This window comes from Balaenoptera ricei, chromosome 15, assembly GCF_028023285.1.
Source record: "Balaenoptera ricei isolate mBalRic1 chromosome 15, mBalRic1.hap2, whole genome shotgun sequence".
Lineage (NCBI taxonomy): Eukaryota > Metazoa > Chordata > Mammalia > Artiodactyla > Balaenopteridae > Balaenoptera > Balaenoptera ricei.
The window spans coordinates 86,409,521-86,424,391 of record NC_082653.1 but is presented as its reverse complement, the minus strand read 5'-3'; the positions used below and the strand labels follow the sequence as shown (position 1 = coordinate 86,424,391).

The following is a 14,871-nucleotide window of genomic DNA, read 5'->3' as shown; positions in this document are numbered from 1 at the left end:
TGTTCGGATCCTCCCGTAATAGATGAGAGAGCCGAGGCTTGACAGACACACCCTGATGGGCCTCGGGCTCGCAGTTCCATCCCTCCTGCCAGACCTGCTGTGCAGAGCTGAGCTGTCATAGCCCCGGGACATGTGGCTGAGTGAAGGAGGGGCCTTGGCCAGCCCTGTGCCTGGAGGAAGGGGTTCCTTCTGTGATTCCCACAGATGCTTTTTGGGTCCTAATGCTTTTTGGTTCAAGAAAGTTGATCAAAGGTGTGGGTGCTCTCTCCACCCAGGAGTTTCACCTTGAATCTGGGGCTCCAGGCCCCCCTGAAGCCTGTGGTAGTCACCTCCAGCGAAGGCCCCGTGGAGTCCAGGCTAAGAACTCGCATGTCTGGGCTCTCTGTCTGCTCCTGCGTTCTCAGGTAGATAGGGTGAGGCCCATCTTTCTTCCAGAATTCTGTGCGCTATAATCTTGCTGGGTCCCGACGTTGACCCTTACGATTTGGGAGAATTGTAGGCAGATGCATGGGATCCCAACACAGGGATCTTGGAAGTGCCAGCTCCAATGGGGACATTTCCTTTGAACCACATCTTTTAAACAACCAGATTGAGTTGTAATTCACACACCGCACAAGTCACCCATTCGCCATATTGGTTATTTAGGTGTGTGTGTCTTAGTTTCCTCAGGTTTATGAGCTTCTCAAATCTTCTTCTGTTACTGATTTTTAATTTTATTCCATTGTGGTCAAAGAACATACTTCGTATATTTTCAATCCTTTCAAATTTACTGAGTCTTGTTTTATGGCATAGCATCTGGTCTGTGCTGCAAGAATTCACTTGAAAAGGGTGCGTTGCTCTGCTGTTGCTGTGTGGTGAGTTCCGTGTGTGTCTATCATGTCTGGTTGATTTATAGTGCTGTTCAAGTCTTCCACACTCTTGATCTTCTGCCATCTGCTGTATTGAAGTCTCCAACTATTATTGTTAACATTGTCTATTTCTCGCTTCATTTCTGTCAGTTTTAATTCCATGTATTTGCAGGCTCTGTTTTTAGGTGCATATATGTTTATAACTGTTGTATCTTCGTGATGGATAGACCCTTTTCATTAGTACAGAGTGTCCCTCTTTGTCTCTAGTAACAATTTTGTCTTAAAGTCTATTTGGTCTGATATTAGTACCGCCAACTCCAATTCTCTTTTGGTTTCCGTTCACATAGTGTATCATTTCCATCCTTTCACTTTCAACCTATTTGAATCTTTGGATCTAAAATGTGTCTCTTGCACACAGCATATAGTTGGATCATGTTATTTTATTCATTCTGCCAATCTCTACCTGTTCACCAGGTTGTTTAATCCATTCACATCTAATGTAATTGCTGCTAAGGCAGAATTTACATCTGCCATTTTGGTGTTTGCCTTCTATAAGTCTCATATCTCTATTTCTCTATTTTTCCTTCGCTGTCGTCTTCTCTGTTGAGTGGATATTTTCTAGTGTACCATTTTAACTCCCTTGTTTTGCTTTTGCTATATATTTTTTCAGTTATTTTTTATAGTGATTGCCCTAGTATCGGTATTTGCTTCAGATTTATCCTAAATCTCTATATTTCTGTATAGATCTATTCCCTCCTCCCCTCTTTGTGCTATTATTATACATATTACGTCCATATATGTGGCAAACCCAAGAATGCATTTTTATAGGTATCATTTGATAGAATTTTGTGTCTTTTAAAGAAGTTGAGAGAAGAAAGGCGAGCAAGTATCTATTTAGAGTTTATCATTTTAACCTTTTTATTTACTATTTCTGGTTTTCTTCATTTCTTTCTGCCTCTTTGCACAGCTATTGTTAAGTATGTTACATTTCTATATATTATAGGCCCAACGATACAATTATATACATATTATTTTATGAAATTGCTATTTAAATCAGATAAGAGAAGAAAGGAGAACAAATAGGTAATTATACTATTTTTATAATTCCCTATGTAATTACCTTTGTTGGTACTTTTTGTTTTTTCATGTGGATTTGAATTACTCTCTGGTGTCACTTGCTTTCAACCTGACAATCTTCCTTTAGTATTTCCTGTGAGGCAGGTCAGCTAGCAATGAATTTTTCTGTTTTTGTTTATCTCAGAATGTCTTTATTTCACCTTCATTTTGAAAATAGTTTGTTGAATATAAGATTCTTGGTTGACAGTTTTCTTTCAACATTTTGAATGTGTGACCCCATTGTCTTCTGTCCTCCATTTTTTCTGATTAGAAGTCAGCTGTTAATATTATTTGAGTTCTGTTGTACTGGGTGAGTCATTTTTCTCTTGCTGACTTCAAGAGTTTCTTTTTGTCTTTGTCTTTCAGGATTTTAACTATGATGTGTCTGGGTGTGAATCTTGTTCCATTTATCTTACTTGTGGTTTATTGAGCTTGTCAGGGCTGTAGACTTTTTTTTACCAAATTTGGGATGTTTTAAGTCATTATTACTTCCAGTATTTTCTCTGCTTCTTTCTTTCTCTTCTCATCCTGGTACTCTCACTATGCTTATGTTGGTACACTCGGTGCGTTCTCACATTTGTTGGGTGCTGTGTTTTTTTTTCCTTTCTCATTCTTTTTTCTCTTTGTTTTTCAGATTGCATAATCTCTATCATTTCTATCTTCAAGTGCACTGAGTCTTTCCTCTGTCAGCTCAAATCTACCACTGAGTCCCCCTAGTGAATTTTTTATTTTAGTTATGGTATTTTTCAACTCCAGAACTTCTCATTAGGTTCTTTTTAAATCATTGCTGTCTCTTTATTGACATTCTCTACTTGGTGTGGTAGTGTCAGCATACTTTAATTCTTTACACATGGTCTCCTTCAGTTCTTTGAACATATTATAATAGCTACTTTCAAAGTCTTTGTCTGCCAATATTTGGGGCTCCCCAGAGGCTGCCTGCTTTTTTTCCTCTGTATGGGTCACACTTTCCTGTTTTTTGGAAACAGCTCATTTTCGATAATATGTTGTATCAATTTAGAATACTGATATTCAACCCCCGCTGGTTGTTGTCATTGTGGTTTGCTTATCTGCTTATTTGTTTAGTGACTTGCCTGGACTAGTTCAGGGAAGTCTGTTTCTTCAGCAATGTATACCCTCCAATGTCACCCCTCAGAGGGGCAGCCTTGGGCACACGTGCAGTTTCCCTGACAACCAGGGATGACCGGTCTTAGCCAGGGTCCCCTTGTCTCTTGTTCTTGCCTCCCCATTAAGATTCCGGATTGTCTACCACCACGGGTATCACACCCAGCTGTTAACTTCCACTACCTGCTAGCTCTATTATTTTTGACAATGCTCCAGGGTATAAATTACTCCATAGGTTGATCCAATTACAGTCCAGCCCTTTTGCAGTGGCAGGATGTTGTTAACCTTTGAATTTTTCTCTAACCCCCAAGAGGGCTCTCCTTAGCTGTCTCTTTGCCTGGTTCTCGCTGCTAAACTTCCGGCCGGTTTATTATTACTTCACTTGTTGCTATCATGGAGCTGCCAGCTTCCTCTCAATTTCTCACCCCTGAGGTCGCCATGGTTTCCAACAATGCCCTTAGGCCTGCTCTGGTCCAAATACAGCCATTCCCCTCGGGCAGAGCAGGGGAGCTCTCTCTTCTTAAGGACTGACTCTGCCCCTATCAGGACCTCTGTGTCACAGCACCAAAGCTGGAGTGGGGACAACATCTTCTCCATAGTGATGCACCTGCTGAACCAGTGGGGCGCTGGGTGGAGACGGTAGCCCCTGGTCTTCTGGGCAGGGTGGAACTTCTTCCGTACTAGCCAGCTGGGGTGGGGGCAATCAAGGCTCAGTATTCTCGACCTGCTGTGCCTGGTGCATATCATCCAGCCTCCCAGCAAAGACTGGGTGAGGAAAGGAAGCCCAGTTCTCTTGGCCATACCTGCCTGGAATAGAGTTCTGTCCTGTGGAGCTGGGGGTGGGCAGTTGGATGAGAGATGCCGGCAGCTTCCTGCTCCAGGTCAAACCAAATTGCTGGACTAGGAGCTGGGTCTTCTTGGCCACATGTGCTCAGAGTGGAGCTTCTGTCACCCTGGGCTGAGGGGCAGGGGGAGCAGGTCATAGGTCAAGTGGCTCAGACTCTTGCTATTCTTAGTGATTTTAGATTTTCTGGAATAAGTCTTCCCCCCTTTGCTGTATGCCCTTGGCACCAATTCCAGGGACTCTAAACGTTTATAAGATAATTTTCCCCAGTTAAATCATTGTTTCACTAGGGAGAGGACCTGCTGGCTCCTCCAGCCATTCTGGAAGGATCTTTGTATTGATGATTGGCCGACTGGGGCGGGGTCTCCTGACCTCCCGTCCTGCCCACCCGCTCCTCCAGAGCCAGAAACCCTATGAGGTCTTGGCCGGAAGAGCTCTTTTGCAAAGCTAATATCTCACTAAAAAAAAATAGTGATGCCATCCTTTTCTCCCAATTTTCAGAAATATTGCTCAAGTGAAAATTCTAAGAATCCATTCACAGGTGCACAACAACCTGCCTGATGAGAGTTGCTCTGAATTAGGCCATCAGCGTCACATGACACGTGCTGTGGCTCTTTATGTCCCTCTGTTTAGAAATAAGAGGCTTTGTCTCTGTTTTATCGCACAGATGCTTATGAATTACATCAGGGCTACTGTTCAAATCGCATCTTAAAAATTGTTTTCAAAATCCAAAGAAACAGTTTTCAAGATCTCTCCTGCTCCAACCAACTTAGACCAACCCCCTCATGCTTAACTAATTCCCTAATAACATTTGAGTCTTTCGTCTTGCCAATATAGTACCAAAAGCGCTGAGATTATCTCTATTAGCTGCTTGCCAGGTGTCCATGCACCTGTAGAAACTCTCACAGTCCGTCTGCCAGCACATCCAATCACAGGCTGGCCTTCTACAGTTTCCTGGGAAACCAACACACGTCGCTATTTCATATCACACAGGAAACTTAAAAAAAAAGACCCTGCAGTGTTTCCTTTTTGTCAACAATTCTAAATCACTAAAATACATCCTCATTAAAAAATAATGTCATCTAAACAATAAGCAGGGCAGGCAGCAGAAGGACGAATGGCATTTTAATTCGGTGCTTTCTTGTGAAGGCAAAGGCAAGACCTGAGCAGGAGCCAGGAGGCCCTCGCCCTCACACTCACCCTCGTGTGTCATGAGACCTGCGTACGCTCTCACTCTCCCTAAATGAACAGCAAGAAGCTAAAGGAGCAGCTCTTAGTCTCTCCTCTCCTTTCTGCATGATGGTTTTGTTCTCTCACAGTGGCTTTTGGGACCACTTGGCTGGCCCTGCAGCCCTGCCACTCAAGGCTGACAGCCGCCCAGCTTGGTCCCCACATGAAGCACTCTGCTCTTCCAGATGCAGTGGGAAAATCCCAGGGAAGGTTCTGACTGGCTCAGCTTAAGCCACATGCCCACCCATTAGCCAATCACTGCTTTCTGAGGGTCAAACCCTTCAGCCCATGTCACAGGGAAAGGTGGGACAAGGGTCACTTCCTTCAAAGGGTCACAGTTCAGACACAAACACTGGGACATCACTGTGAGCTGGACAGCCAACCCCGACTGTCTCCTGCCAGGCCCTCTTCTTAGTGCCCACATTTGTCACAGGCCTAGAGGACACTGAGATGTGTGGTTGAGAAAGTGCATAAGGACACATAGCTATTAAGAGGTCTCCAGTGAAACTACGTTTTGTTAATCACGTGAACACACACATGAGTGTGGGACACGTGATGTGTTCATTCTCGAAGCAGTGCTGGACATACTCTGAGAAGTGCTGGCTCCTGCGAGAACTCAGAGCCCCCTTCCAGGCTGCCCCTCAGTCCCATCTGGTGACTGCGAACCCGGCTTCCCCGCAGCCTGAACAGCTGCAGGAGGGGGGACAAGGGTAGAAAGAGGCGAGAGAAGTGCCCCGGGCCACCCCCTGGGTGTGGGACGTGTTTATAAAACGAGTGACCGCCGCATATGATGGCCTCTCCATCACCGGAGAGACCTGGTGTGAGACCCGCCCACTGAAGTGTCTCTAATCTTTTATACAGCTGGGGTTGAAGGCGGCCCCGAAGGGTTACTGGGAAGCCTCTGTCTCTGCCACCTGGGCTGCGATGCCAGAGCTGGGTCTGCCCCCACTCTGTCCCCAGCCAGTACGACCCTGAGATGGTCACTCGCTTCTGTGGGCCTCCATTCTCTCCAACACAAAATGAGATGGAATCCAATCACGACTTCTCACATTCGTCCTCACGTGGTTGGGACGGTGGGTGGGGAGGACCCCGAACACTGAAGGGTGAAATCTTGAATCCTAACGTTCAGTCTTCAGATCATCATAAACCCTGACCCCGTCTGTGAAACCAGGAACCATATTGCTGTCATCCAATCCTGAACGTTCCGTGAATTTCTCATGAGGAAAGAGGGCTTCAGTGTCTTCCTTCCCCTGAGCTTCAGGAAATTTAGAACCAAAATCAGTGTCTGAAGAAGTGACAGACCCAACTCAGGGACTGATAACAGATTCCTCGGCTTCCCTCCATGACCTCTGTCCTCCTTTCTCTGAGTTTACACGGAGCTTGGCCTCGTAAGCCCCTCAAGGCCTCTAGAAAATGGGTGAAGGATAAATCTTAACCACCAGCCGCAGAGGCAGGCGCCTGATCTCTTATCTGAAAAAGATACACTTTCAAGAACTGGGCGTTTCTCAGGTTGGGGCTGAGTCCTGTATCGGGTCACATCCCCAGCAGGGCCGGGGGGCACTCTCGTGGAACCCACTTGTGTTTCTGCAGCAACCCCCGAGGATGTCCACACCAGCTGGCCTCCCAGCAGTTCAGCTCGGGGTCCGCGGCACCTTAGCTCAACGCAGGTCAGGCTCTGCCTCCAAACGAGTTGCAAAAACAGCTTTTGGTTTTCAGAGCATCATGGGCTTGGGACTGACGACTAGGGGGTGGTGAGCCCCTTCAGCTGCCGTGGAGGAGGGGCTTGGAGCCGGGAGCCGCCGAGGCCTGGGTGGCCGGGCTCAGGGGAGGCTCCCGCGCCGCCCGGGGCCTACACAGCCCTCTTTCATCCATAAACTGGGAATCCAAACTCCCACCTCCCAGGGTCACGGTGCAGCGACAGAGGTGGCACGAGGCTACTCTGTCGTGAGCAGTGTCCACAGGAAAGAAGCCTGGGCTGCCTCTCAGCATCGCTGTCCGATGATGGAGAAGCTGTCCTCCGCCTCTGGGATGCGTTGGGAGGGCACGTTTGTCAGCCCCCGTTTCCAGGAGCTCTGCCTCAGCCATGCACAATGGCACAACATGAACGGTTTACATTTAACGTCCTGAGGATTCTCAGATCTGTGACTCACCGTCATTACTTTATGTAAATATTCCATTTAGAGCAAGGGTTTCAGCCTGTGTCCAAAAAATCCCAGAAGTCTCTGGCTCCACCGTATGTACACGAGGGGTGTCTGCACAGCCAAGAGGCCGTCGCTCTCACAGCACGAAATGCTGCTCCCCGGGTGCGGGACAGCGTGAGCTCTCGGGTCCGAGCTGCCTTCGGGGGCGGCCGTCACCCCCAGACCGCCAGGTGAAGGCCGAAGGCGACTGTCCCCTCCTCCCCTGCCCCCACCCCAGCCTGGCCGCTGCTCAGAATCTTCCCAGAGCCTCCAGGGAATACACGTTCCCAGGCCCCATCCCGGACCCACTGAGTCAGGAGAGCAGAGCGGGAGCTGCCGCCCAGGAAGCTGTGCTCTTCCAAGAACTCTCTGGAGATTCTGAGCCAGCATTCGCGGGACACTCAGTCCTTTATACCACCCAGGCCTCCGCCACCCTCCGGGGAGAGGGGGAAGGGCAGGTGTGGCTGGCCCCTTGCCGGCTCGGCCCTGGCACCCAGCGAGGAGGCGCCGCGCCCGTGGGCGGCTGGAGTGTGACGGACCAGCCAGTCACCCGCCCGCGGCCCACGGTGACCTTCACCTGGCAGGGTGCCCCGCAAGGGGAGGGGCTTTACTCGGCCACGATTCCTGTGCCCTCCTTGAACTTGAAAGGCCGAAAGCCACCGTGCCTGCAGACCCATTTTCGGCACATGGAAGGTGGCCTCTGTGAGGTCCGGGGTAGCGGGCGCAGGGAGGACCCCCTGTGCTTTCAGGGTCTGGGGAGCGTCTTGGGTGCGGGTCCTCACAGCAGAGCCCGGGCAGCCTGGGTGCCATCCCCACCCACCAGGGAGCAGGAAGCTCCTAGCATTCGGGGAGGGGCCCCGGGACCACCTGGCAGGTCTGGGACAGGGGAACCGGGAGCCCCCCCCCGCTCTGGGAAAGCACTCCGGCCTCCACTATCCAGATCTGCAGACCCTCCAGCACTGAAATCCTGCCGCCAAGACCGCACAACACACGGCATGGAGTTTTACTTCAAGAAAATGAACGTAGAAACTGTGCAGGCTAAGTGCTCTTACTAGAAACTGCTGCTTTGTTTTGTAGAAAGAAAGGGGGGAAAGAGCCTCAGAGGGACTGATCTTGAACCATCAATGGGCGGCCCACTTCCTCCACCAGCTGCTCTGGCGCCGCATGGTGAGGGGTCAGGTCCCTCAGAGGGAGGGGCCCGTAGCACTTTAGACACCACGACACCGCGCTCATTTAGGGTGTCCTTTCTTGGCAACCTCCCCTCAGAGATCGGCATGGATGTGACATTCCCCGGGAATGTGTGTCCCATGAAGGACAAGCCTCCTCCTCACCCCTCTCACGCTCAGGATCGGATCCCATTGGTCTGTGGGAGCCTGCGTCATAGTCTTGGGCAGGCTACGGCCCCTAGGCCTTCCACACCCCCGTGCTCTTCTGTGTTCTGCACTGCGAGGATACACACCATCCCCTTGAGGCTGTGTAGACCTCTCCTGGGTGGGAGATGGGGTGTAGACCTCTCCTGGGTGGGAGTGCTGTGTAGACCTCTCCTGGGTGGGAGATGAAGTGTAGACCTCTCCTGGGTGGGAGTGCTGTGTAGACCTCTCCTTGGGTGGGAGTGCTGTGTAGACCTCTCCGGGGTGGGAGTGCTGTGTAGACCTCTCCTTGGGTGGGAGTGCTGTGTAGACCTCTCCTGGGTGGGAGATGAAGTGTAGACCTCTCCTGGGTGGGAGTGCTGTGTAGACCTCTCCTGGGTGGGAGTGCTGTGTAGACCTCTCCTGGGTGGGAGATGAAGTGTAGACCTCTCCTTGGGTGGGAGTGCTGTGTAGACCTCTCTGGGGTGGGAGTGCTGTGTAGACCTCTCCTTGGGTGGGAGTGCTGTGTAGACCTCTCCTGGGTGGGAGATGAAGTGTAGACCTCTCCTGGGTGGGAGTGCTGTGTAGACCTCTCCTGGGTGGGAGATGAAGTGTAGACCTCTCCTGGGTGGGAGTGCTGTGTAGACCTCTCCTTGGGTGGGAGTGCTGTGTAGACCTCTCCGGGGTGGGAGTGCTGTGTAGACCTCTCCTTGGGTGGGAGTGCTGTGTAGACCTCTCCGGGGTGGGAGTGCTGTGTAGACCTCTCCTGGGTGGGAGATGGAGTGTAGACCTCTCCTGGGTGGGAGTGCAGTGTAGACCCTCCTGACACTGGCCCAGGCACAGTGATGGGCTGGGGAGCAGAGACTCAAGGGCAGTGAGACAGCACGGTGCCCGGCTTGGTGCAGCTCAGCCCGGTCTCCTGGGGGGAGGTCTGGGGGGTCCTTGCGTGCTTGTGTGGAGTGTAGGAGGTCTGAGGCGGGGCAAGCGGGAGGAAACAGTTGACCTGCACCATCCCACCGTGGGCGGCCAGTGCTGGTCCCCTTCCTGGCCCTTCCTGTTCCCCTCTCAGCCCTGCTGCCCACGGCCGCCCTCCCGCATAGCTCCCCCCATCCGTGGCCGCCCCCCGTGTCCACGGCCCCCCTAAGCTCCCCCCCGCCCGCCTGGCTGACGCCTCGCTGTCCATCCGTCTGTCCGCAGGGCACCGAGTCCGAGTCCGAGGACGCGCTCCCCCAGCACTCCTTCGTCAACCACTACCTGAGCGACCCCACCTACTACAACTCGTGGAAGCGGCGCGCGGGCGCGGCCCCGCACAGGTACGAGGCGGTGGCGGGGGCCGAGGCCGGGCCGGCCCCGCGCGCGGTGGTCACCACGCAGAGCGCCGTGTTCGCGCCCGCCGCCCACGGCGCCCGGACTCCGCTCACCGGCTTCTCGTCCTTCGTGTGAGCGGCGGCGACCCTTGTTAAGACAATCAGCTCCGGGAACTGGGCTCCAGCTTGGGTTTAAGAGGATCTGACGCCTGATGATTGATTTTACCCACTTGTGAACGCGAGATTTCAATTAGGAAAGTTTTTTTTCACTGGCTTTTTGTAACATCGCTGCAGGAAGCGGGTTTCTTTGTTTTCCTTTTCTTTTTACGAGAAGGTGTGTTTCACTGGTGCAAGGGCTCATCACCCCGACCTGGGAAGAGAAGACCTGAGCCCTCGGTCCCGGGCTTCTCCATCCTGCGCCGACTAGGAAGGCTGGCGGGGAGGGAGACGGGGGTCCAGGGAGGCCGTGCCTCTTGCAGGCCGTGCCCTTCTCTTCTCTAACCCCTGCCCGAGAACCAGCGGCCCGCGCGGGGCTCCATCCCACCGTCTCCGTCTCCGGGGTGCGAAGAGCATGTGTGTGACCCAGGCTCAGGGCCTGCGGACCCAAGGGCGTCCATCTCTGAAATGTCCTCACTCGGCAGTTTGTAGGCGAGGAATCGGCTTTAAGGTTCCTGGCCGCGGGGCCACAGATTCCAAGGTTCCTTTCGGCGTCCTTCCAGGGGTGAAATATTCGGGGCTCCCCCTTCCTTCCTTTCGACCTCGCAGCGCAGGAGCAGGAAGCACCGCTGCCGGGAGCCACCCCCGTGGCCCTCGGCGAGCTCGCTCCTTCCCTGACCGCACAGCACACGGCCAGCCCGCCAACCCGAGCGAACGAGGCAGCGGCTGCAGAATCGCTCGCTGTGTAAGAGGTGTGCATTGTTAACCAGAGTATTTTTTAAATCTTTTTATCTTTTTTTAAAATGTGTCACATGAAATGAATGAGTCTCAGCTGTCTCCAGGTGCCTTTTTATTAATTGTTTAGCTTTGTACGTGGGAAAGACGAAGAGCGACAGTGTCTCCAAGTATAGCAAAACGGCTCTGAGAAGACGGGGTCCCCAGCCCCTCCCCCCGTCCCCGTGCCTGCCAGGCCCCGCCATGCGTGTGGCCCGCGGCTTTCCTTGGAGCGCGCGCGGCCTGGGGCCTCCGGGTTCCCGCCGCTGCCGTGACTGTGGTGTGGCTCTCCCTTCCCCTGACCCCAGGCCAGCTCTTAGCCTTAATGGGTTTTCTGGAAACCGTTTTTTACTTTGTTACTGTTTTGTTTTCGTTTTTTAGCTAAATGGTAATAGCATGAACTATTTTGAAACTCCAAACCGTAGCTCTGCCTCTAGCCCATCACATCATTTTTTGCAAAAGGTGTGTGAGGTACAGGTGGTCAAGCCGTGGTTCCAGGGCCAGATGTGCCGGGAGTGCTGCTGCTGTCAGCGGGGTGTGCCCCGCCTCCCCCTGGGGGAGGGGCACTGCAGAAGGACCCCGCCGGCTGCCCGGTCAACCGGAGCCTGTCCACACCCCCCAGGGCACAGGACCGGCCTGCAGGTCCCCAAGGGCGGAAGGGCTGGGCCACCCACGCCACGGGGAGCCGGTCTCGTGGCCACCCGTGGGTCACGTGGTCTGTGGGGTCCCTTCTTCCCACGCCTCCTCCGGGCAGAGGGCCGTCTTAACCCTCTGATTTCAGAGTTGCTGGGTGCGGTCTCCCCAGGAGACCAAGGAGAGTTTTGTGTTGCTGAAAAAAGGCCTCTTCTGTTTGAGAGTTTTGTGTTGGGTAAAAAAAAAACCCTTTCAGTTTCTCTAAAAGTAGAGGTAGGAGGTGTGGAAAGGTTCCTTTCTCTCTCCTCCTCCTCCTTCCTTCTCTCTTTCCTTCTTTCCTTCCTTCCTTCCTCCCTCCCTCCGTTCCTTCCTTCCTTCCTTCCTTTTCTGTGTAAAGGGGAAACGTTCTAAACCAAAAATCCTAGACGCTCTGCCCAAAGCCTCTCCTGCGTGAGAATCGCTCCCTGGTCAGGACCCGCCCAGGGCACGGGACCAGCCACCTCTGTCCTCTCGGCCCCAGACGGGGAAGTGGACAGAAAGCCCCAAGGCTGCCCCTCGAGTTTCTCGGAAGACAAGCGATCGACAGAGAACGTGGACAAACACTGGCTTCCGCGCTCTGCTCTCTGAGCCGCACGTCCGCTGCTTTATATGTGCGAAAGTGCTGAGACGTCCTAGCGTGGGGACGGCTTGGTTTGAGGCGTGTTTCTGGCTTTTGGGCTTTTGTGACAACATGACGCCTTTTTCCCCAGGCTCGTTATACTTCCTGTGTTCTCTCTGCTTTGAGCGAACTTCTTTGGGACGGAACAGGCGGTCCGAGGCGGCGATGGGCGTTGGCGTCCGCGCTCCGCCCGGTGGCACCGGCGCTGTGAGCCGTGGGAGCTACTGGACCAGAGGAAGAGCGGGGGGTCTCTGGTTAGGTTTCAGCCTCCAGGTAGTGTGGGCGTTGAGAAGCGTCGATTCCTAACCTCTCGTCTTTAGGGAGGAAAAAAGAAAATCACAGGATAGGAAAATGGATACTGGATTTTAATCTCGGTTCTGAAAAAAAGGACGAGCACCGTTTCTCTCACCGAGGCAAGGAGGAGTGTTCCATCCTGCCGCCTTCTGAGCCATGATGCCCGTCAGGTGTCTTGCGCTCAGCTGTCGCTGAGTCCCCCATCGAAGGCCCCGTGATGGGCAGGCGAGCCGCCCCTTCCGCGTGAGGACCCACAGCGAAGCAGCCGCTGGGCCGCGCTCTCTGTCTGAGCGGCAGGGATGGGTTTGCGCGGGGCTCCCGTCCCCACTGGGGACTCCGGGCACAGGTTTCCAGCCGAGTGAGCGGCAGGGCGGGGCTGTGGGCAGTCCCTGTGGTTAGCGGGCCGTGGAGCACATCTCCTTGATCTACTGCACCTCCTCCCTCTGAATAAATCGGTCCAAACCAAGGCCTCCCCTTCCCGGCCATGCTTTTAAGGAGCACTCGGTAAATGTCGTCGCGGAAGAGACGTGATGTGGGGCAGCTTTGGGGGAGACCGCAGAGGGTGGCGCGCGCTCCGTAAGCCCCTTGTGACGCTGTGCCTGCCCTGGGCCGCGACGGGACTGAAGCATGGTGTTTGCGTAATGTTGCTAATGGTTTGTAGCATGGTTTTCGGTTTTTACGAATTCCTGGCACACTGTAGCTCTTCCCCCAGTGAGCAGTCAGGTCCACGTATCCAGATGCGGCTCTTTGATTCAGCATCCCTATAGCTCCGAAAGGTGGGAGCAGGTGGAAATCCAGGAACTGAGCTGGTCTGCTGTGCGTGCCTCATTTCCTGTCAGCCTCGCCTGCTGGTTTATCAGGGGCTTAGGTCAGTCCTGGAGTCTTCCCGGCAATTTTCTGGAATTGTGCAGAAAACTAGATCTCCTTTAAGAAAAAAAGAAAAAAAATGTAGGAAGACAGAGAGGTGCTATGGGTACGATTTTTAATAAAAGCATCATTTTGTTCCTTATGCGCCTGTGATTTTCTTCAGCAAGTGTTGATGAAGTGACTCATGAATTCTAGGGCTGTAGGATCGAACACTGAAATGTCAGCCCAGTGCTGTGCTGGCCCCTCCTGGAAATGCAGGTGTGGACGCACAGCGGAGGTGAGGTCAGAGGGGTTCAGTTTTAGATCTCCCGGGGAGAGGCACGCCCGGGGAGCAGCCCGGCCGGGTGGCCAGGGGCCTGAGGCGAGCAGCCTGGGGCCCGCACACCCCGGAGTGGCCAGCAGCCATCCTCAGTACCAGCCCCCCACCACCTGGAGTACCCCACAAAGACTCCACAGGTGCCTGGAGGGGAGACTGCTCATTGCCAAACTTAGCCTTGACTGGGGGGAGACTGCCCGCTCCGATGGACCCTCCCCTCCCCTCTCCACAAGGGCCCAGCAGGTTCTGGGAGCTTGAGGCCCTTCCCGCCCCTTCCAGCTGGGCCCGTGTGCCCTGGGGCCAAGTTGCCGTGGGTGCCAGGGTCCACCAGGAGGGGCTCGGCTTTGCCCTCAGCCTCAGGTCCTCCCAGCCTCAGAGCGTAGCTCTCCACGTGGTGCTTAAAAATCCCAGTGCCCGGCCACACCCAGGCCCAGGAAGACAGAACCTCTGGGGGTTGGGCCCAGGCATCCAATTTTCGGGGGAAAAGCTGCCCGAGTGATTCCAGGTGCCACAAAGGAGGACATGCGCTGCGAGGACAGGGCCCGGGGGCTGGGTCGAAGGAAGGAGAAGGGGGCCTGTGCTTCCGACTTGGCCCTTTTGCTCCGGAAGCAAATACTGACAAGCCAGAGGTGAGAGCATTTCATTTTCTCTCTTTTCCCCACATTGTCTGCCTACATTCCGCCCCCATAAATATGCACTTAAGGTCGGCCCACGTTCCAGTGTTTTGGACACCGCAGCTGCCGTGTGAAGGGTACCATTTCCGGGTGGCGCTGTGTGCTCTGCTTTCGTCCATCCGCAGGGTCCACCATGCCCTGTGGGTCTGTCAGGGTCCCGTTTTGCAGGCGAGGAAACATGCCCAAGGTGAAGCCATTTGCCCCAGGTGGACACAGGGCAGAGACAGGGTCCAGACCAAGCAGTCAGGGGCTGCAGAGCAGGTAGAACCACTGCACGGCCCGCCTTCCCGGAGGCCACCTGCCTTCCCCAAGCTTTCCTCCCGTCGGGGACAGCTGGCCTCGGGAAGGCAGGGGCCCTGCGCACAGCGCAGGGTCCAGCGTGGCGACCGCACCTGCACAGAAAGGCACCTGGAGCTCAGGATTTATTCTCCCCGGCATGGTTCTCTCCTTTGTTAGTAAAGAGAAAATGCAGGAGTTCACTTGCACAATCTGGCCTGTTCTAG

The 14,871-nt window shown here is 53.6% G+C and overlaps 1 protein-coding gene across 1 annotated transcript in view; it reads left to right on the top strand.

The window, feature by feature from the left end:
• The window catches only part of SDK1 (sidekick cell adhesion molecule 1), a 539,910-nt gene extending 526,413 nt beyond the window's left edge, over nt 1-13,497 (top strand). Inside the window, exon 43 of the mRNA XM_059896610.1 lies at nt 9,887-13,497. Within this exon, the coding sequence (XP_059752593.1) occupies nt 9,887-10,132 (246 nt within the window). The 3' untranslated portion in view covers nt 10,133-13,497. The remainder of the gene's footprint in view (nt 1-9,886) is intronic.
• The last annotated feature ends 1,374 nt before the right edge of the window (nt 13,498-14,871 follow it).